This window comes from Aptenodytes forsteri, unplaced genomic scaffold, assembly GCF_000699145.1.
Source record: "Aptenodytes forsteri isolate BGI_AS27 unplaced genomic scaffold, ASM69914v1 Scaffold54, whole genome shotgun sequence".
NCBI classification, from domain to species: domain Eukaryota; kingdom Metazoa; phylum Chordata; class Aves; order Sphenisciformes; family Spheniscidae; genus Aptenodytes; species Aptenodytes forsteri.
In genome coordinates this window covers 16158056-16181045 of record NW_008796044.1, presented here as the reverse complement: position 1 = coordinate 16181045, position 22990 = coordinate 16158056, and the positions used below count along the sequence as shown (strand labels likewise).

Sequence of the window (22990 nt, the reverse complement as noted above, 5' to 3'; positions counted from 1 at the left end):
TTTTTTTTTTTTTTTTTTTTTTTTTTTTTTTTTTTTTTTTTTTTTTTTTTTTTTTTTTTTTTTTTTTACAATTACTCATTGCGAACGTTGTTCCAAGAGCTGCAGATCCCACTGACGAGCTTTAAAATAATTTCTTCCGTGGTTTCAAAGTCTTTGTTTTTATCCTATGATCCTCACCAAGACAGATTTCCACTGCCAGCAGGGAGATTTCAACCTCCTTAAGGCTTGCAGAAGGGCCTCTCGCTCTGCAATCCCGCTGCCGAGTGTCCCCAACGTGCTCCGTCATGCCCTGCAAGCAGCTCTGGGTGCGGAGCTCCCAGGAGATTGACACCTCCGAAATGCCTGAGTGCATTGCTCGAATGACTCCGGCGGCGCAGCTACCAGCTACCAAGAAGTGAGATACATGAGTGCCCAAATCTATATCGGGTGTATGTGCAAGGTGTGTGGTCTCTCAGATATTTGGGATGCAAAATGCCGCTAGCTGCCATGCAAGTATTCATGTCGATAAAATAAGAAAGGTATTTTTTTGTTAATCCTTCGCAAGTGCGCGGTCATGTGCTAATTGGTTGGAGGAAGCAAGATGTAAGATGTTGGGGTTTATTGTCAGTAACCCTACTTGGGAAATCAAGTTAATACCTAAAAAGACCCAAATTCAGACGACGTGCTCAAATGTTCTTTGCTTACAAGTGCCTTTCCCCAGGGAAGCGACGGATTTCCCTGGCATGGTTTGAAAATGGTCACTGCTGTGAGGAGTGAATGAAACTAAACCAACCAAGCAGGCTGTGCTGTCTCCTGTTACTGGTGGGGAAGTGAAACGAGCCTCACCCAAAGTTTTGACAGTATCTCCCATGAACTGTGAAAACTCTGTTACTAGAAATTGATACGTAATGCCTGCACTTGCAGTAAAACCAATAAAATCAAATTCCTCCTTGGTACTTTGTTTCTTTATTATTGTACATGTGTGACAAAGCTGTTTAGGTTTAAGATAAATTTAAGATAAATAATATTTAGTTACTGGGAGATCTTTGGTTTAGAATATTGGTGTTTATTTACATACTCTGAGGAAGAAAATCCCCACCAACCAATTTAGCTCGGAGAGCTGCGCTGTCCAGCTGTGGCATAGAGCGGCGCAGCCGTGGTGGTTTGAGGATCCCTGAGCGGTGAAGAGGCGAAAAAAAGAGGAGGGCGGCTTTGAAACGCTCGTAGTTTCTAGGGCAGCGCTTGTTCAGCCAGTCTCTTGTTAACTTCTGGGGCATCCCACAGACCTGCGAGTGCCTTTTGGGAGCGTTGCTGTGCAACACTAATAATAATAAAATAAAAATAGTGAATAAACGGCTTCCGCTTTCTTTTCCAGCGAGTGCTGACTTCAGAGACAGTCTCACAAGTGAAGTCCTGGCTCTGCTGATGCCATGAAGAGGTCTGCCATCGTGCCGCTCACGCCACGGGTTCCCTTGGGGCTCCCAGGCGGTGCCTTTGCCTCCGGCCCCGCTTGGTTTTGTTCGGCTGCTGCTGGGCGCTCCCTGCGTGGGTCGGTACCCGCACTGCTCGCCTCGGGAAGCAGTGGCACTCTCCCGGGCTTTGCTTCACCCTGCAGGCACCAGGGGTTTCTTTCATTATAAAAGCACCTTTTATTCTGGCTTGGGTTTTTTTTTGGACAGGATTCCCAGCGTTTCTGAAACGCATCCCGAATCTGCGATGAACATTGAACTCCACCTCCTGCCCTGTCTCAGCAGCATCCCCAACTCGATGCTTTCTGCAGAGCCGGGCAGGGGAGCCCCGTGATGCTGAGGAGCCCTGACCCCCCTTCATACAGCTCCCTAAATCCACAGCAGCCAGCTCGCACCCACTCTGTGCTCCTGTATCTCCCCAGCTCTTCTCCACCTGCACGCGTGCTGCTGGTGCGGTGAGTGCAGGATGCTGAGGGCCGTGGGGAGGGGATGCACAGTCTCCCTGAGCGAGCTGGAACTTCACAGGAAATTTATACAGCAAGGATTTAATGACAGGCGCTGGATTTGGGCCAGGAACCTCAGCCTAAGGCGCCTTCTCTTGTGAAGAGCGTTGTCAGCTCCGCTCTGAACAAAAGTAGCCAGAGAGCAGGGTTTGGGTCTTCTCCAGGTGATGGCATCGCTGGAGCTGTGCTGCTCCGTGATGTTATGGATCAAGCAGCTGCCCAAAATACAGCTTCCTCGGCTGTGCCGGCTTCTCCTCGGGGTCGGTTTGGTGCCTGCTCCCCGTGCACCTGCGAGGTCATACCCCAGTGCGGGATGGTGCTGCTCTGGCAAACTAATCACTTTTCCCTGTTCGCTGTGAGGTTCGGCTCATGGCTAGCAGCCACCAGCTTAAATATTCCCCTGGAGTGTTTGGGGTTTTTTTGCTTTAATGCTGATTGTGGCTTGAAGTATTTGGATAATCCATCACGGAACGGCCTTCTCCTTGCAGGTAACTTCCCTGTGTCGAGACTGATTTAGCTCGGTGTGTCCCATCGACTAGCCCAGTCCACGGCATGTGGGAAACGCCGTCCCTGGGAGACCCTCCGATGGTGCTCCGTGGCCACAGGAAATTAAAAAGCAAAAACTTGAGGCGGAGAGAGCAGAGTAGGAAAGATGCCTGCAGCATGCTACGTGGTTGGGATCGTGGCTCCAGTCCTGCGAGGCTGGAGATCACACCTTCACAGGACCGTCTCTGAAACAGGGCCAGTGAATAATCCTTTCCTTTCCCCAAAATGGGAGCTCAGGTCCAATAAACTGCAAAAATCATATTGAAAGGGGTGGCATCGGCATCGGATGTGCTCTGGGGTTCTGGGGATGGGGTCTCACAGGCAGCTCTGCAGGAACGTGTTAGAAAACAAATGTCTCTGTCTTGGTCTGGGAGTTATGGCTCCATCCGACCGCGCCGGGATTCCTCCTGCCCTTCCTCCTCCTCCCAGCTGCCCAGACTGGTGGCTGAGGCGTGGTGGTGGAGTGGCTGAAGAAGAGCAGACCCCAGAAGGCTAATGAGGATGTGTCCTCACCCAGCCGCTTCTTGAGGCTGGAAGGACAGACTGATGTGGTTACTTTTCAGATGCTTCCCCGTTGTCTGTGACACATCCCTGGCTCCAGGATGGGGCTGGAGGGATCACAACATCCCCTGGGACGTGTCCGGGCTGCTGTGGCAGTGGCTGGATTGGCCCCACCTGGAGCCCTGGGGGTTCAGCAGAGCGAAACCACAAAGCAGATCCCGTTGGACTGGAGTTTTCTGTTGGTTTATGTCCCCCAGATGTCTTGGCCCTGGGTCAGGGATGTTTGCAGCATCCCCGGTTTTCGGTGACGAGCACAGTTTCTGGGTTTGCCCAGATCCCTGCTCCAGCACTGCCTTCATGCTCAGCCTTGCAGCCTGCCAGGTCCTCAGCCCCGCTCTGCCTTTTCCTCATCCGCCGGTGCTTTTCAATCATGCAAAACACAGTTCTGAAAGCTTCGAGCTTTCTGCAGCTTCTGATAGATGTGTGCATCTCCTCTGGCCTTTTCAGCCTCAGGTTAATGAAGGGATTGCCAATTAACTGAAGCTAATGAGTTCTTCTGCATGAGCTAGTTTCAGTTTTTTACAGTTGTTTGCTCCAAGAAACAAATATTTGTGGCTTACCCAAAAGCTGCACCTCGGGATTAGCCAAACATGTGTGTGTCCTGGAACAAGTGCTTGCAGAGCGTCCAGACTAGCAAGCACAGGGATGCTGACTAATTGAAATAAATTGGCAATTGCTAATACTCTTTCTCTTAAAGAACCAAGGCAAAAAGCAAACATGGATGTGAGTTATCCCGCTGACATCAAAGGCCGTGTTTACATAAGCACTGCTCGCGCTGAAGATCTGTTGCAGAGTTGGACCCTTTGGTGAGGAACTGACAACTCGTTTGCAAACAAACTTTGGAAAGAGTCCAGGCACGGCTGCCAACGGTCCTCTGGTTAGAGCCAGGCCAGCCCACGTGGGCTGCGGGGATGCTGGAGCCCCGGGAAGGGTCCCCAGAAAGAGCAGAGGTCCGTGCTTGGGCTCCTGCACCGTTTCCAGACCATTGGTGGGTGCATGAAGAAGGATTACCCCCCCTGAAGCTCAAATGCACACTTCATTGTAGGAGCGCTCATCATTTTTTTGCTGTTAGACGCTAGTACCAGGGTGACACGATGGTGCGATGCTCCTCTGCAGGGCCGGCAGCGTTTCACCGCCTGCTCCTCCCGCCTCGGCACGGAGACGGGCCGTTCCCCTCGGATGCTGGGAGGGATGGGGCCCAGCGCCCATGCAGCATCATCCCGGCTTACCTCCTCCCCCAGGTAGGAATGGGTGTATGCCTAAACTGCTCAGCAACGCAAACCCAGTAAATTAAGAATAATCAGCGTCTGCTTGTTATACTGCTAAAGCAGAGATTTTGTTTATCCGGGACTTGGTCTGGGCACTTGCCTGTGTGGTTTCTTTAACTGGAAGTGACCTTAGAAAGTGGGGATGTCAAACAGCAAGTTCCACCCTCCCGCCCATGCCGAGGGTCGCTTGGGGAAGCTAAGGAGCACCCGGCTATTTCATGGAGCGATCAGGGAAGCGGCACGTGGAGCATCCACACCCTTCCCAGAATAGACGAGTCACCTCCAATTTTCTTACTAGATCCTTCCAGTGTCTGTTGGAGGCCGTTGCAAGCCGTGCTCCCTTCTGCTGGCTCAGGTACACACGGAGCAAAGCCCTTTTGGTGCGGAGCTACCCCCCAGGTGATGTGTATGCTGCGGGACCTGCTGGTTCGGGTCCAGTTCAGCCTGGGTGAAGGGAGGACTCAGACAGGAGCAGGATCTCCAGCCGGGTCCAGCTGCTGGGCTGGGTCATGGGAAAACCAACAAAAAAAGACATCGAACTGCAAGAGCTCCCTCCAGCTCTGCCATTGTTTCTTACAGGAGAGAGGACACCAAGTTTTGTGCCTCCCTGTGCAGGCTGCTGGGCAGCAACAAGTTCATGACGCTCATGATCTGCATCACCTCCATCGCCGCCATCTCCCTGGCTGTGGAGACCAACTACCGCTGCCGGTTACGCTGGGGTACCTTTTTTGAGGTGAGGCTTGGGGGCACTCTCCCACGTGCCATGGCCAGGAGGAGAGGGATGGAGGGCATGGGGGTCCGGCCCCTGCAGCCACTCGGGGTGGCTGCCAGTCCACCGTCCTCCCCCATGCCATTGCCTGCACCAGCCCAGGGCCTGGCTGTATTTCAGCTTCAGATCGCTTCACTTATTCGATAATTATGGTTCTTAAAATGCAATTGTTCCGTCCTTTCCATGGCAGCCCTTTTCCCCTTCATGGTTTTAGCACAGCTAGTTTTAAGCACCCTTTTAATACTCAATTTTCACATTGAAAAATCCCTCTTGGTCACACTCCTTGATTTCCTTGTCTTACACAAGCCAGCTACTGTACGCAAACCTCTGAGCCTTAATTATATATCCCAGTAATATATAGCCAGGCCTGGCTAATGTCAAGAAACCCAGTCATGAGCGTCGGAGGTTTCCAAGAGCTCTGGCTGCAGGACCAGGCTCCGTGCGGGGAAGCGAGCGGAGCGTGCCTGGCTCCGAGGGGCCGATGGGGTGCATGGTGCATTGGGATGCAGCCAGGACCCTCCCATGCTGGGCAGTGACCCGTGATGACGACTGCGGCGGGGTGAGCTCGGCTCGCGTTTGGAATGGTCCCCATGGGCAGAGGGACGCTGTTGGGGACATTTAATATGAAAGTGCTGGCTTGGTGCGCGGGGTCTGGCAGCCACAGGCAGCTGCCCGGGCTCACCTCCTCCTCTCTCCAGGTCACAGATGCTTTCTTCATCACTGTTTACACCACCGAGCTTTTGCTGAAGCTGTACGCGGATCCCACTGCCTACTGGAAGAGCAGCTACGACATCTTGGACGCCGCCATCCTCCTCATTGCCTTCCTCCCGCATGTCTTGCCCGTGGACACCGCCACGCGCACCCACCTGGAGGGGACGACCAAAGGTCTCCAGACCCTCCGCATACCCAAGCTCATCAAGTACAGCCGCGGGATGAGGGTAAAGCGCTGCTCACTAGTTAAGTCACAGCAGAGAGGGGGGATCCCAAGCCCAGGAGCCCGGGGAGGCTTTGCTGTACCCAGGTGCTGGGGGCCACCCGGCCTGAGAGGGGCCGATGCTTGCGGTAGCTCATGAGCAAAGGCGAAAACTAATAATTCCTGATTTTTTTTAAGAAGCCCATGGCTTGGCCATTGGTTTTTTTCCCCTGTTTCTCCTTCCCCCAAGGAGAGGAGAGATTTTCTTTTTTACTACAGCAGAGTAGACCCAAAAAATCCCCCTATAAAACATAGGTCACGTCCTATTCTCGGTCTGTGTGTATTTTTCTCTCCAGCACACCATCTCCTACTTAGTTTTCTCCTGATGACTCTGGAGGTTTGTTTTTCAGCAAGGAGCTTATGTGGGCAATGAATGCTCAGCCAGCATTTCTGTGTGTAATTAATTGGCTGGGTAGCCCACCAGAAGTGGGATGTTTATGGGCACAGGGCTCTTATAACGTTCACTTCTGAGCCTTCATTCCTCTAGTTTGGATCGTAAACTTCACTTATCACCAGACTTTTATAAGTTAATTATTCTGTGTCACTGGGAGAAGCGAGGACACGTAGAAGCGCATGAAATAATGAATGGTTTAGGCATGGGCGATCAGATGCTCCAGTTTGGTCTGGCTGATTATAAGAGACCAAATTGCTGCATGGTGAAATGGGGAGACATTTAAATCGGGGTAAGTGTGTGTTTGTTGGTTTGAGCCTCACGCTATGCACTTGTGGAACTCACTGCCAGGAGATGCCTCGTCTGGGGACCACGAGGAAGAAAACCTGTAGGATAAGGTTTGGCACCATTCCCCCCTGAGACGCTTAAAATGTTGAGGTGCTTTGGAAAAAATCCCACTCGGCACAAATCTGCAAGTTTAAGAGCCTAAATGCCTTTGAAAATCTGGGCCATGCAACACCAGGTTTTGATGGAAGTCGGTGGGACTTAACACCTAAGGGACTGGGGCCACTGGGAAATTGCGTCCTGGCTTTGGGTGAGAATGCCTAGAATGGCATTACTGGGGGAAAAAAATACCGAAGAGGAAAATTCTTTAAGCTCTCACAGTCCCTTCCTGTTCCAGGGATGCTATAAATACCCTGCAAAGCCCTGCCGTGCCGCTGCTTTCCAGCTCCAGGTGCATTTGGTACTTGCCTTTGCGTCTGACCTGAAGGGACAAGTGCCCTGAGCCTCTTGGCATCCCAAGAGACAACACCTACTTGCTTAAAATTTGTTTTAAAATGTGATAGGGCTGTCTAAATGCATTTTGCTGAAGGTGCAGGAGGCTGTTCATGCCTCTGTGTGTACTGTAATTTATTAATTGAAGCCTAAATTAGCCCTCAACAGGTTAGCAGTATTTAATGCAGAGAGCTCAAACATGGAACACATTCTTGGCACGTTTCCCTTTATTAATTAAAAACCTCTTTAAAACACTCTGCCTTCCACCTTGGAGCAATAAATTTCCACCTTGAGGAAATAATTTCCTTGTTGTATTCCATACAGAGACGTTCTGTTAGCTGCAATCCCTGTTTTAGTGTAGGCCCCATTCATCCTTATTTCAATTTCAAAATAAACTTTAAAAATGCCAGGTTGTTCTGTAAAACAAAAACAAAACAAAAAAAAAGAAAAAAAATCGACTTTTCTGCTTTTTTAAAAATATATTTGGGATTAATTCCGATGTAGTTTACTACCTGTGCAGACTGTGAACCACAAAGCTCCTTCTTAATAAAAGCTCACAGGACTCCACAGCGGTTCCTGAAGCAGCCGGGGAAGCCTTGGCAATCGAAAATGAGGTGATGGTCCTGCACGGGAGGCACTCGCCAGCCTGCAGTCGCTGGGAGCGTTTTATGGCCCTCCTGCCGCCCCCAGCTCTGGGTGGCTGGTTTTTGTTATGACCACGTGCCACAGCCCAAACCTGCCCAATGCCATGACATAATTTGGCAAAAATGTCACCTGATTTTTGGGGTTGAATGGCTTTTGTTCCCCTGCTAGTCCTGGGCTGCGCCTGCCGGAGAGACCTACATGTGCAGGGAGGCAGGAAAACCCTCCGCCGGTTCCTCCAGGAATTTGTGCCAAACTCGGTGGGTTTAGGTCTGGTCTAGTTTGGGCTTTCTGAGGTGGTTCTGCAGACAACGCAGTTGCCGGTGTTGTCTCTGCGTTGGATGCTGCCCTCCCCTGCTGCCCCATGCGTAGTGTGGTGGGACCATTATCTGGAGCAGGCAAGACTTGCAAAAGTAGGGAACTGCTGCAGGAGTCCTTAACCCATCTGAACAAGCTCGGGATGTTGGCAGCCGGGGGAGACTGGGAAGAGCCCCTTGTTCTAGCTCTGCACAAACATCCCCTCCAGGCGGTATCATCCGAGCAGCTCAGCCGGATGCGATTCAGAGCTTTAACCTGAGATGCTGTTGACAGTCAGAGGTGATGGATGGACAGTCTTTGAATGGGTCAGCTGTGTAAGACCCCCCACCTGGAACTAGCAGGCACAGTGTTACCGGGGGAGCAGCCAGCCCGTGCTGCCGCTGCTCTGCAGGGTAACGTAACATGGATGCAAGAGACTGCATGTAGTTGTCTGTGATTTGGAGTTAACGGGAAAGTTTGCATTTGCCTAAAAGTCCTTACCAACAATAAGCTTGGTTCACCAAACCAGCACTCCCATCAACTCCCAGGAGTGTCTTTCATATATGTTGGTGTCATATGTGGGTCTTTATAAGACGTGAGATGGTCTCAGAAGCAGTATCATGTCCCTTCCCGGTGACCCCAGGCTTTGCACGGGGCTTTCCCAAGCTGAGCAGGCACAGGGGGATGAGAGATGACTGCGGACTCCTGTCTCCCATCCTGGCCCATCCTGCACGGCAGGGGAGGAGCAGCAGGACAGTGAGGGCAGCAGAGATACCGATCTACCTCCAGTTTGTGCTCAGACCCCAAGGCACGAGGGTTAATAGCACTGCTCATTTTTATTCTGCTAATTTATTAATGCAGAAGCTTGGGACAGCCGTATCCTTTATCAACAGGAATCCGTTACTCCGTTAGTAACCTGTCCGTATTTCAAAAGGCAGTGAGAAGCCCCGATGTGATGCTTCTGGGACCAAGCAGCCCTTGGTCTTGCCACTGTGCAGCACTTACTCACCACTGAGCCCTACAGGGGCCATTTCCCAGTCCAAGAGGCTGATGCACGGCCACAGACTCTAGATTTTGTCATGCTCCCATGGTCATTGCCCCTTCCCTCTCCTTAATTCCCAGTACAGTCCTGTGGATGCACGCAAGGGAGCTGGTTCAGAGGTGGTCGAGGGAGGCTGTCACCTCCCGCATCCCCAGCCCTGCTTTTCCCAGCCTTCATCCCCGCCAAGCATCTCCCTCACCTACGGAGCGCGCATTTGTTTTTCCTTTTGCAGGTTTTCACAGAGACCCTTGGCCAGGCGGTGCAGACAGTGATGTATGCCCTCATCCTGCTGTTCCTGCTGATGTTTTGTGTTTGCCATTTAGGGACATGGATGGTACCGAGATCCCAAAACCGGAGACATTGAAAACTGGGGCAGCTTGAAGGCCGCCCTCTTCACGCTCTTCAGTTTAGTAACCGTAAGTACAGCAGCATTTTCCAGTCTGTCTCAGCCAAATGACAAACTGCTGCTGAAGAAGCCCTTTGATTAACCTGTGACTTCATTAGGGAGAGCATGAACTGCTCAGCAGTGAACTCATATTCCAGATCCCTGGGAAAATTTGCCTTGATAGACAAGCTTCCCTACCCAGTATTGCAAATTCAGAGGGGGAAACCTCTGAAGCTGACAGCAGAGAGATCTGTACTAGCTGATTTAAAGCCGGACCTCTGAGGAACAGAGCAACTGTGCTCAGTTTTAAAAAAGAAAGAAAAAGAAGAGGAAGATTTCATATGGCTTGTGAGTTATGCTGTGGTTTGGAACTCACTCTCTGGTCTGCTTAAATACATTTGCAGGTTGATGGTTGGACAGACTTACAGCGCGAGATGGATCTTTATGGGTTTACAAGCAGCCACGTGTTCATAGTCGTGTTCATCTTGCTGGGCAACTTCATCTTCTTCAACACGTTGATTGCACTTGTGATTACCAGGTCACGCGAGCTCTGTGCATTGAGTGTGCATGCGCGTGTGAGCGTGTGTGAGTGTGCGTCCTACCAGCTAACAGGCTCCGGTTGGAAAGCTGGTGCTTGGCTGCTTGCAGAAGTTGGCTTCTGGTGCAGCTAGAAACATTCTGGATACAGAATTCCCCAGTCCCTGAGCAGAATAAGTGTATCTTTCCCCACAGTCCCCTTTTTGGGTCATCTCTGCGCTCCTGCTTTGACTATTTTTCCATAGCTGCCGAAAGCTCCTGTTCCTCCAGCACAGCCAGCCCCCAGGTCCCCTGCGTGCACACTCTGCACCGAGGTCCTCTCAGCCACGACCTGTTTCTGCCTCTGTTTAACCCAGGGCTGCTCTCGTGGTCTTGTAGCTGCCTCTGGTCCTTCTGCAACAAATTCCGATGTGGAGCCAGGGCCAGGGTCAGCTGGGTGTGCTGGGGGAATATGGCAAATCCTATGCTAGAGGCATCTGCTCCCCAGCAGCTATCGGCTGCCAGCCCTGAGGTTGTCCCGCTTAACACCTCTTGCTGCTGCACAGGACCGGGGCTGGACCAGGGGTTTTTTGAAGCCCAAGTCTTCCTGACCGATCTCTTGACCCACCAGCTGCGAGGGGTGCTCGGGGACTCACTCGCATCCCTGCAGTTTGGCATTGGCAGGACTTGACTCAGAAGTACGAACAGGACTGCAAAGCAGCGAAGGCGGCTGCTGTTTGGGCCAAGAAACAGAAGATCCTGAAAAAGCAGGGGAAGAACGTGAGCAACGAAGTCACGCTCAGGCAGGTGGGCTGTGGTCAGCTGTGGGCGGACAGCACTGTCTGCAAATGTTGGATGTTGTTTAACAGGGCAAGACGTGGATGAACTGCTTTCAGTGGAGGAAAAATTTCCCTTTCTTTCCTTGCCCATTTTTATAATAATCCAAGCTGTAGATCCTATATGCCTTTTTGGTAGGCTCATCACATGTGCAGCTAAAAGTATTATGATGGCACATAGTGGTTAAAGTATTATAAAGGTGGAGAAAAACTCTTAATCGGTTTTGATGTGTTTTGTCTGAGTTTGTTTAACTTCAAAGAGAAGTTTAAAAAGAAATCCTTTAGGGTCATGTCGAGCCAAGAGCCCTGTCCAGAAATGGCTTGGACTCGGTTTCTGTGAGCACTCGAGGGAGGTCGCGCTCCTTCAGGCGCTCTCGCAGCCTGTTGATGCGACGTATCCAAAATGCTACTACGGGCTTGAAACACGTGCTGCAGCGTCTGTAGGAGAGCTGTGCACTGCTTGATAAAGGGCTTTTGCAAAGCTGACTTGAAATAAACGCAGTAAAGCTGTCACTGAAATGTAAATGATTAGAGCAACGTGACTCCCTGTTTCCATCAACTCTTCTGCTCATTCTTGCTTTTAGCAAATGTAATTTAAAAATAATCAGTTCAGGCTGGCTCGGTTGAGAGTGTTCTTGCCTTTGGGCCAGAAAATCACTGGTTCGACTACTAGACTGAGTGACCGATTTGGGTCAGTGGTTTGGGTCCCACCCCAAGGGCAGGGGTGGGGGTCCCTGCAGAGCTGCAGGACCTGCCTGACTGGGCGGGCACTGGGGAGACCCCGGGCTGCCTCCCTTGGGACAGGCATCCCCATCCCATCAGCGCCTGGGAGCTCCTGCACCGCCTGGCACGTCTGGCTGCTCCAAAAGTGCATTGGGATGGGGGTCACAGATAGCCCCGTTTCCAGCCCACAGCCGGTGCGAAGCCCACGTCGGGGTCTGCAGGGTGACAGTCCGAAGTGTCACCTCCTTCTTCCTAACAGGGTTTTCTTCCTGGGCTTGTTCTTTTTCATAGCACAAAATCACTCAAGGTGAAGATTTCAGTGAGCTGCTGGATGACATCAAAAAGACTTTGCACCACTCTGATATCATCATTATGGAAGGTTTTTGTTTCACCATCCCGTTTATTGATCTGTATTTGCCGTTCCTGGACCTCCAGGATGACACACTGAACAGGTTAGTAACGGTGGAGAAGGTGACTACAAGAGAGCCTCCAAGTTACAAAAACAGATGGCCTTTTGATGTACTGAATTATTTTCTTGGAACGAATGGACATTTTGAGGTTGCTCTCCCTAAGGAAAATGCTACTGGTCTCAGCATGAGCAGTGCTGAGAGTCTAGAAAGGTACCAACATATGCCACGTGCTAGAAATGGGGCTGGTTTCGTTCCCGTCAAGAGGGCTGATGCCATTTCCAAGCACCATGCAGTGTCAGCGTGGGACCAGTGTCCATCACAAATGTGCTCAATTTCCTGCTGGAAAATTCACCGTTCCTCACTGTTCCTCATTGCGCCCCAGCCCCGGCACGTCCTGGGGTTTGCAGAGCCCCGGGTGTCCCCTGGGTGCACAGCCCCTAGCGAGGCTCCATCCTCCTGGTCTGGCTGCCATGTTCCACCCCTCAGCATGCCTGGGAGAGAGGCGAGAGCGCATCCCAGATTTATGGGGGCAGTGGGGTTGGAGGACGTGTTTGCACCCACGTTTGGGAGGTGAGGAAGACTTGCCGCCTTCTTACAGCAGTAGCCCAGGCTGACCTGTGCTTTGCCTCAGCAATGGACTTCTCTGGATCTTGTCTGGGGAACAACTAACCCCAGGCAGTGAGTCTAAACCATGTAACCAGAAAAAACTCCCACAAATCCCCCAAATGGAGACTGCTGAGTCTTACATTTCTTAGGTTAACCTTAGTGTGATACAAGCCTATGATCACAGCTTGGTACCTATTGTTTAAAAAACCCACAGTCTGGCCCGGAGTCCAGAAAAAATGCCCCAGATATCAAAAATTCCCTTTTGCCCCATTCCCCAGGTGACTGCAGTTACTGTCAGGAGTCTCTGGATTATTTTCCCCCCGTACTTCGAATGCACTGAGCAGGACTAGTGCTTCTGAAAATGTTTTGCTGTGCACATGGCACATGATGCAGAGCCAGTCCTGGGTTGCACTTCTGCTGTTCTCCTCTGATCTTTTGGGAGAAAAATATTTACAAGGATGTTAAAGAAAATCTGCGGACCCAGGGGGCTCAACGTCATGCAAAATACTTGGGATTTTTCCATTGCTCCTGGCCCTGCCGGGTGAATGGAGGGGTGCTTGCAGAGGGTGCAGTTCTCCGTATGCCTTAGACATGGTGCTTCCCATTTTGTATGGTATTTGGGGATCTTTCTACCATGCTCTTCTCACACTGCAGGTTGCAACACCACTATTACGAACATACTGGCATATTGAGAGAGATTGTGGAAGTCATGAAAGAAAAATCATTGCCAGCTCATGAGAAGATGAAAAGTTAAAAGTTCTTCAGGGGGAGCATGATCCTTGGTGGCTGTCAGAGCTCTGCCTACAACCTCCTCTTCAAACCTTCATTAAAATAAGCCAGGAACATTTATGATTAAAAGTAATTCAGAAAATATCTGCGCTTCTTTCCACTCGCTGACCGGGTGGAAGCGCAGCCGCCGGTGCTGGCCCCATGCTGCAGGCAGCCGCTGATGGAGGGAGGCACGTCGCCGTTCAGAGCTGGAGAAACTGTGCCCTGGGAAAGGATCACAGCCCGGGTCCTTTTCCTGGAAACCTTGAGGCAAGGCTGGGACTAGAGCCCAAGGCCTCCAGTGCTCTCCCTGCCAGCTCTCTCTTTCTAAGATCAAGCAGCCTCGGCGTAGCGAAGGGGCTGCTCTGAGTCAGAGCAAACCAACCCACGCTAAGGAAATGGATCGTGATATCTCTGAACGAAGCAGCTCATTTCTGTGCTCTGATGCTGATTAGCATCTTGGAATAACCCGCTTGGGTTCATCTGGCAGTTTTAATGCAAACACACCCACACGGCTTTGGGTAATTGGAGAAGGAAAGAGGAGACCTGCGGAGCGGCAGCCGTTCCTCCGCACGGCACGGCGTGTACCGGTACAGAGCTACAGCCCCAAAGCCCGGGCACGATGACCGTGACGGCAGCAGTCGATCTGCCTGAGATGACGAGGAACGAGCCACCCTGACCCCCTCCCGGTCGTGTGGGCAATGGGGATTAGCAGAGCGGGGCTGCATGGCACGGCTCCGCTTTACCCCCGACACGGTCCCCCCTTAGCACGCTATGGCAGGAACCGAGACATGAGTCTTGGGGGATGATGAAAGGGAGGAAAGTGCCCAGGGGGTGCTGGGTTTGGGGGTTTGGCTCTCTCCGGGCTGGATTACATTACTGATGTGGGGAGAGGGGTGGGTGCCTGGTGTCGGGGATGCTGGGGGCTCATGGCTGCTCCTTGGCTCTTGCGGCAAGCGGGCAGACTCAAGCTTCTGATGACTTGGACATGAGGCTGCTGCAGGTTTTGCCTTTGATGGCGGTGCTGGTATAACGTCAAGTGTTGAGTTTTTCTCATTCTCGATGGTTTTTATATGACCATTCCTTGCGATTCTGCATAATCAATGGGAGTTCAGTATTACCAGGGGAACATCTAGAAAATATCCTTTTCACTACTATGCTATGGCTTCCAGCAGCAAAATAAACGAGAGCCAGACATGAACAGTATCTAAGACAAAATTATTGACACGTCCCTATGGAGAGGGGTGGGTTGATTTTGCAGAGCTCTCTACCGCTGCCGCGGCCCTGCCTGCCTCTCATTAAACCCACAGAATCATCTCTGTGGTGCTTTAAAATGCATTTTTGATACCAGCCCTGGGGCTGCCATTTGCAGTGGGTTTGTGCCCCAAAGCCTTCGCCCGAGCCAGCCAGCGTGAGGGGGCTGAGAGCTGCTAACAGGAGCTCCTCGTAAAAGGGCTAGGGAGAAACCAATGACACGAGCTCCTGCTCAATTTGTTTTTCATGTTCTCGTTTGTAATAATTTCGTGTTTTATGAGGGATACTTCCTAAAACTTCCCCAACATGATGGAAACACATGTGGTGCTAAAATACGTGATGTGACCCTTTTGGTGGAGAGACGAGATGAAAACCTGCTTTTCTCTGACAGCTACATGTGATACGGTCCAGTGAGCCGGACAAGCGGAGCGGCGTGGGGTATCTGACCTTTCCCCAGCCGTGCCCACACTGTTCACCCCTCCAGAAATACTGCCTGCGTATCTTTGCATGCACAATTTCCAGGTGGATTTTCTTGCTAATTCATTATTTAAACTTTTTCTCCTCCTTTTTTTGTTTTTCTAGGGGTAACCCAGCTCTGTGCCCGTGCGTGTCCATGTGTCACCCCCGGGTGACATGGAAAGCATCGCTTGGGGTATTATCCAAAGTGCAGGTTTGTTCCTGTGCCCATTTCAAGGACAGAGCCAAACCGGGGGAAGCAAATACCGATCCTAGAAATGGTTCCTGTGGGCTTCAAAGCTAATAATGCCAAGGTTAAAGGACCTTTGCTTATTTGAATTAGCCAATCGCTCTACGATGGACATGACTGAGGTATCAGCGTCACAGGCTGTATTTGGGCCACACTGCAGTAGGTGTCACGGAACTGGGACAATTCCTGCAGTATTTGAGTTTGGGTGAGTGATGAGGGTCACCTGGCCCGTCAGCCAGGACCGCTGGCATCCCCTTCCCCGCAGCGGTGGGTGCAGAGGGTCCCCAAAAACGCAGGGCTGGGTCTCACCAGCAGCACCCCGGCTTGGGATGCGGGCTGTCGGTAATCCTGGTTTTCATTATTTTAATGGTAAGATAAAACTTTTGTGTAGTGTGAAAAACAATCCTAAGCCTCCCTGTGTTTATAGGAAGGGCTCAGACAGGCTGAAAAAACGGTGTGCAAGAGCCGGAGACCACAGGACCGCAACCAGGGTGAAAGGACATTGGTCATAAATGGTCTGGGGATATTTTTTAACTGAAAATAAAATTCTAGTGGCAGGAAAGTGCAACAGTGACATTGGTGAGTAATTCAGGATGAATGCAGAGACCAGCAATCACAGGCAGCAACCAAAAAGGTGGAGAGTGGCAAAATCCTCTAACCCTGCCGACGGATTTCCAGTTTCCAGCTGGTAAACGGCAAAGCGCTCTCAAGTTTTTCAGATTCCTTAAAATATTGTGGCCTTGTGTGATCACCAGAAACATTGCTGCTTTGGAAGAAGCCTCTCTGCCTTTAATTTTGGTGCAGAATTCATTTTGGAGGTACGAGCCCAGGGGCTGCAGAGGGCTGCGGGTGGCATTTTGGGTGCAAAAAGCCTCACTGCTGGGACCAGGAGGGGACAGGCTGTGGTAATGGCACCCGGGGGCTTACGGCACGTGGGCAGAGCAACCTGTAAAATATGTAAAATAACATGCAGGGAGGAGGGAGGCTTGCTGGGAGACAGGCAGCAGCTGGGGGTGCTGGAGAAGTTGTCTGGGGGCAGCTTCCCACCTCTGCTTCCTCGCTGCGGGGCAGGGCTCTGCTGTCGGGGGGGATTTGGTTTGGTTTTTTTTTTTTCCTATGAAAGCCTTTGCTTTGACTTTCCATGGGGGACCCGTCTTTGGACAATTCTGTGCATTTCCCACCTTCAGCTTCACCTTACGCCCCAATAAAGCTTTTTCCTGCTGCTTAATTTTCCCCATACCTCTGTGTCCCTCTGAATGGGCTGACTTGGACCAAGAACTGCTGAAACACTCTGAGAAATGCTCCGAATACGTCGGGATGTTGCTCAACTGCTTTGGCCAGGCTGGGCAGTGTGAAGCAGCCCTCTGGCCAGTGTCTTTGATTTTGGGAGGTGCCAGCAGCTTTTTTGGTGCCCGACACACAGCGTGATGCTGCCCCTCGGCTTTGTCCTGGGGAGACTCAGAGAGCAACCAAATATGAAATGGGGGGTTCTCAGCAAAGAGACCCCCACGTGTTAATGAGGGAAATTAATGTACTTTGTGAGCTGGTTTCTCTTGTGCTTTGGGCTGGTGTAAATTAGGACCAGGCCAAAGAAGTCAGGAGGGCTGCACCAGTGTAAACCGGACTTCATAAAATAAAAAGGAGAGGCCCCTTTTGCCAGGCAATGGCTTTTCCTCAGAAGCTAAATGATACATAATGTTTATATAGTGTTTTGCCTCTCCTAAATGCAGGCTAGACATTAATTGATTCCAGGTTTGCTCTGTGAAGTAGGTCAGCTCTTTCCATTTTGCAGATAAAGGAGCGGTGGGGATCGCCGAGGGGTGCACGGGGGGTCAGCACCGGCACTGGGGCACCTATACGGATCGCCGCCCTCGCCGTTGGACCACTCTGCCTCCCTAAATATACACCACTTCTGATGTATGTCGAAATCAGCTGTGACTCTGTAAACCCAGTTACATTAAGCCCAGTTCAAATGAAATCTGTTTATGTCTCCAACACCCGTTGCTGGTCAAAGCAGGACTTAACTAACCTAACGCTGTTTGTGTTAAACCTCTGCTCTGACCATCTTGAAGTGAAATATAAAGCACTCGCTGGGACCTGGCCGGAGTCCAGGGAACCGTTTCAGACTCCCCCCTCTCTCTTTTGCTCGTGGGGCTGTTTAGAAAAAGCATCGCACATTTTAAACAGCGATGGAAAAAAAATTATTTTAATTCACTTCAGTTTACATAGCATTGGAAGCTTGTGGGGGTTTGTAGAGACCATTATTAATGGTTTAAACTGGCGTGGTAAAAATGTTGCCTTGGTCTGGGAACATGAGCTGGCTCTTGAGCCCCTGGCGCTGGTTTAGCCAAGCACTGGCCCCGCGGACTGTGCCGGGAGAGCAGGGGAGGGAGGACCTAATGGCTTGGTGGGTCCCACCGTTGTGGTTCATTTTGGCATCTTGGAAACAGCCTCCTGTCCATTCTGCTGATGTTGAACTATTAAAACCCAAAGCCTGGATCTGGGGAAACACCTGGCTCTTGCTGGTTTCCTTCATTTCTGGATGCCCAGCTTGGAGGTGTTGAGTGGCCAGACCATAGGGAAGTGGGGCGTACCCACGCCCGGAGCACCGCTCCTTCACTGCTGTCTCAAAGCTGACCTGCAAAGCCTCCATCTAGCTTAATTTCGTAAATTTGGTCCAGCTTTTTGGGAGCATGGCCCTTTATTTTTGCTTTGGACATTGTGTGAATCAGAGTGTGCTCCTCCAAAGCAGGTGGAGTCATGCCCGAATGAGCACCGGGTGGATGTGAGAGGGGAATTGGGTCCCATGTAAAGTGCCCCGATCTCCTTCTGACCAGCGGAGGAGGCGGGGATGAGCAGGCACAGGCACACCTGCGGCACGAGCCCGGCCCGCGTGTTACACGCATCCTTGCACACTTCCATCAGAAGACTCGGACACGGTTTTACTGGTCTATCGCACAGCAGGATCTTGCACCTATAAAACTACTCTTAATTACTTCCTAAGTTACTCAGCAGGATGATGTTGATTTTGTCTTATAACTCAATAGGACTTTGTCTATTTAGTATAAACCCCTGCCCACAATAACTTTCTTGTCTATGTATATTGGTGTATGATCATACACTGCATGCGTCTGTGGCTGGTTTTTGGACACCCACTGACCTGCTCTCCGAAGCTGCCCGTGTCATTTTTGCTTTCCAGCCTGTGCCCACCACGCTGCAGCACTTCCACATGCAGAGCTGTGATGCTGCCGTGGGGCTCTAGCAGGTTGGCAAGCGCCTGCACGGGGGGTAACACAGCCCGGGGAGTGCCTGGGAGCCTGGTTTGGAGGGTGACAAGCTCCTGGTCCTCCCTCCCAGCGTGGCCAGCTCACACATGCACAGGGAGGAGGGATCGTCCCCTGTAGCCGTGGCACTGACTGCCTCTGGTCCGCTTTCACTCTGCTTTGCCAGCTGAGTTTGAAGCAATGGCTGTAGTAGCAAAGAAAATAGTAGGGAAAATGACAGTTGGGAACTAAGCCCATGCCAGCATCGGATCCTGCAACATCTAGACTCTGCTTTGAAGCTCTCCACTCAAAGTACTACCCGTGATCCCTGGGGATTACCCTGCACTGTGGTACTCATCCGAGTGCCAATATTACAAAATGCATAAGCATGCAATTTACCTGCCTACTTTGCAAGTCAGCCTTGCACAACAGTTTATGGGGGCGCTTAAAGGCATGTTGGTGTTAGAGGCTGGATCACTGTTGTTACAGCCACTCTGGCTCTAGCTGAAACGAGTGTAGGACTAACCTTCACCTGTAGGTTAACTGACCTCATTAACCGACTCCGACGTATTCTAAAACCAAATCTGCAATGTGTGAAACGCTGTACTTAAAAGAGAAAAATTCATTCATGACGATGAAGAAGTTTGGAGAGTTTTGCATACAGACCAGAGACTGGTCTTTTCTAGAGGCGTCCCTTGACGTGTCATGACATATATTTCCCCAAGGCTGCAGACCCTGAACAACGTAGTTATATGACAGTGAGACACAGATAGAGAAGGGGCTTCCCTCTGCAATCATTGGGTTGCAGTGCGGTTTTTGCCTGTGTTGAGAGAAGGGCGTTGGACGAAAGATCTGTGAGTAACACACGGGCTGAGGAATGCTTCGTGTGCTTAGTCATCACCTGTGTGAATCAGGCAGGGAGAACAGCCTTTATTCTGCGAGATGACACCATCCCAGAGGGATTTTCCTTGAAAAAGGCTCAACATTTGTTCCAAAAATGTACAACGGTGTGGAGTCCAGCCTCGTCTTGCATAAGAGGTAATTTTCAGATGGATGTTGTATCTGGTACGAGTCTCATAGGTAGCATCATGCTCTGACACATAAAAGTCATGAGACCCAGAGTCATCCCCACTGCCTGTCCCAGCAGCAAGGAATATTGTAGGGGAGGGTCTGAACTCAGTGGGAACTTCCCGAGTTCAAGGAGTGGAGAGTCCAGTTAGAAAGAGATTAAGAAAAGGCTTGCAAATGGGCTTTCTGTCACGATAGGGATAATTACCTGAATCCTTCAGTTCATGCTTCTCTTGCATGCCCGTGCACCAGGGCTAATTCCAATTGATGAAGTTATTCTGGACTGATGCTGGTGCGGGAAGGGGATCGCTCCCAGAGTTTTCAAATCTGACATTAATACTCACAGACGTGAGACAGGACATGGGAAAAATGCAACTGGGAACAACCGCGATAGGAAGCAACACAAAATCTCAAACCAGCACAGAAGCTGGCTGTAGAAACATCCAAGCGATTGCAAAGGATGTTTCATTGCTTATCATCCTCGGCATGGGGTATGTGCCAGGGGCCTTGTTTTCTATCCAGGTTTCCATTTTGCATCAAAATTGGGCACTTCTGAAGAGTTGCCCATGCAGTTTGGCTGTCCTGGTTAGCTGCCGGTCCACATGGCATGCTCTCCTCTGAGGTATTCTCCTGCCAGGCTGCGCCCATGCCTGGTGCCTGCCTCACCACGGGGTTACTGCCTGCGGGTGCAGATCGGCGATCCAGATGGAGACCTTCGGGAGTCAGGTCCCCGGCCTCTGGGCTTAGATGCTGCAAAGAAGAAAATGGTAAAACAAAACATTTGGAAATCTGTTTCTTATTTACTATACTGCCAAGCTGCTGTAAGACTTGCTGGAATCACAATCCCAGAAAAACAGAGTGGAAAGGATTTTCCTACTGATATTGTTGGCGGTGGGAGAGACCTGGCCGCCTGCTGCGGGCTGGGACAGGTGGGGACGGGGACAGGCTTTCTGCTTGCTTGTGAGGGTGAGGAAAACATTTGCGAATGTTCTTTGTTTCGTCTCAACCCTTTCCAGGAGGGAAGTTTATTAAATATTGTGAAGAACTGAAGGCAGACTTGGAGAAGGGATACTTGGAGAGACACTTCACAGGTTAGTTTTTGGTGGTGATGAAGGGTAAACATGATGTCAGATCATGGCAGCAGGAGAAAAAGCGTCAGATGCTCAGGCCAAAGTGGGATTTTGCTGGATGTTTCCATGCTCATGGCATCATCTGAAAGGATCTCCCAGCACTAGCTAACCATGAGACACCGGGGGAGATGCCAAGGCAGTCTCTGCTCTGCAGGCTGTGGAACAGAAGATGTTTTGTGGGAGGGAGGGAGGGAGGGAGGGAGAGAGATCTTCTCAACACAGCAAGGTCTTGCATCTGCCATTTCCACCTACAAGCACCTGCATCTCTCCTGGGAATGCCGCACATCACCCCCCAGCTGCTCGTGCACACTGCAACCAGGGTAAGCTGGGCAGGGAAAGTTTCCCAGGGGCTTTTGGGCCGTGACGCCAGGAGTCATAATTGCCTTGGCAGAGGCGGCCACAGTTGTTCGAACCTGCCCTCTCGCCCATGAGTCAGAGTGGAAGTGCTGGAGTCATGGGATGGCTCAGAGCAAAGATGCAAAGCTAGGAGTTGCTTTCAAAGCTTTTTATTTCCTTGAGGGCAAGTCTGAAAAACATTAGCAAGGGAGCGAGAGAGACTCCAGCAGCCTCAGATCCTGCCTGCAACCCACAAAGGCAGCGCCAGCCTCTGCCAGCTGGGACGGCAGGCAGCACCAGGAGCCCCTGCTGCCTGCAGGGGATGGGACTGTCTCTGGGGCCCCCAGCGATGGCAATGCCATGGCAGGGAAAGCAGCCATGCAGTTTGTGGGGCGCCCGTGAGTGAAGTGGGTGAGCCCTGGCACCGGCGACGTGTCCCGTGAGCCATTCGGGGCACGTCTTGCAGAGGCGGCGTTCGCCTGGCAGCCACCATCCTGCTCGGAGCACAGGGGGACACGGCCAGTCCCAGCTGTGGGACAGAGCCCCGGCTCATGCGGGAAGGTCTTGGGGAGCGCTGAGCCCCCATGTGTGGGACTACATATGTGAGTGTGTCCTATTTAGGTCAGAAAGCATCAGGAGATGGCTCAGCAGGGTTTCCTGAGGACAACTGGCTTTGGGCATCTCGGAGGCTCTTCTGTAGTGAAAGCATTTTTGCTCTTGGGGGTTTGCCAGTCCCCCTCTGGTCTATGCAACGGAGCAAAGAGCAGAGCTGAGGGGGGATAAAACCTCAACATCACCAGCCCGGGGAGAAGGCATGGGAGCTGCTTGCTCTCCCAGCATCATGTCCTTGCCTGTGACACCCAGCTCTATCTGAGCACGAGGAGAGAGGCAGCAGGAAGGGCTGGGGGCCCAAGGGAGCGTGGGATGGGTGCTGATGGAGCCGGTGCTTTGCAAAGCCTCTGTGGGGAGGACTTGGCATGTGAACCGCTGCCAGCACATGGAAATCGTGATGGGTTATGGTCAACCTGGCTCCACGGGATGGCTGAAGTGGTCAGAACCTGGTGGTGGCAGGGATGTCCTGAGGTGGGTATCGGACCAGTCTGGAGGCAGGTGGGAATGGCAACCCCAGTACCAAGCTCTCCCCAACCTTGGGGAGGTCCTGTCACCTCCAGACTCCAAGTTCATGGCTCGGAGCCATCTCTCGTTTAGTCCCAGCAAATTACCAAGCCCCAGGAAGCCTATCTTACTGAGGCTTTTGTAGAAGTCAAGAGCTCAAATTGAGCAGGAGCTTGGGGAAACCGTTTCCCTTGTTAAAATAAATGTATTAGTTTAATACGTACCAGGAGAGGATAGGGAGTTCTCCTTGTTAAATATTTACCAGTCAAACCCTGCTGAGGACTTACTTGGAGCAATTCAGCTTTAGTGATTTCCTTCTATTGTGGTCTAAGTCTCCAGCATCGCTGGGAAACCGCCCAGCAGGGCCAGGAGGGCTGGCGGCAGACCTGAGCCCCGAAAATAAATGTATTAGTTTAATACGTACCAGGAGAGGATAGGGAGTTCTCCTTGTTAAATATTTACCAGTCAAACCCTGCTGAGGACTTACTTGGAGCAATTCAGCTTTAGTGATTTCCTTCTATTGTGGTCTAAGTCTCCAGCATCGCTGGGAAACCGCCCAGCAGGGCCAGGAGGGCTGGCGGCAGACCTGAGCCCCGGGCAGTGAAACCGCAGCCAGGATGGCCGCCCGCCGCCCCTGGGCCACCGCGGGCCTCAGC

General features: G+C 51.4%; 1 protein-coding gene across 1 annotated transcript in view; it reads left to right on the top strand.

Annotated features, from left to right (window-relative positions):
* Positions 1-284: 284 nt before the first annotated feature.
* The window catches only part of CATSPER3 (cation channel sperm associated 3), a 38396-nt gene continuing 15690 nt past the window's right edge, over positions 285-22990 (top strand). Inside the window, 9 exon segments of the mRNA XM_009286072.1 lie at positions 285-394; positions 4906-5059; positions 5794-6033; positions 9450-9521; positions 9523-9633; positions 10007-10177; positions 10803-10925; positions 11969-12129; positions 20390-20519. Coding sequence (XP_009284347.1) covers positions 285-394; positions 4906-5059; positions 5794-6033; positions 9450-9521; positions 9523-9633; positions 10007-10177; positions 10803-10925; positions 11969-12129; positions 20390-20519 — 1272 coding nt within the window.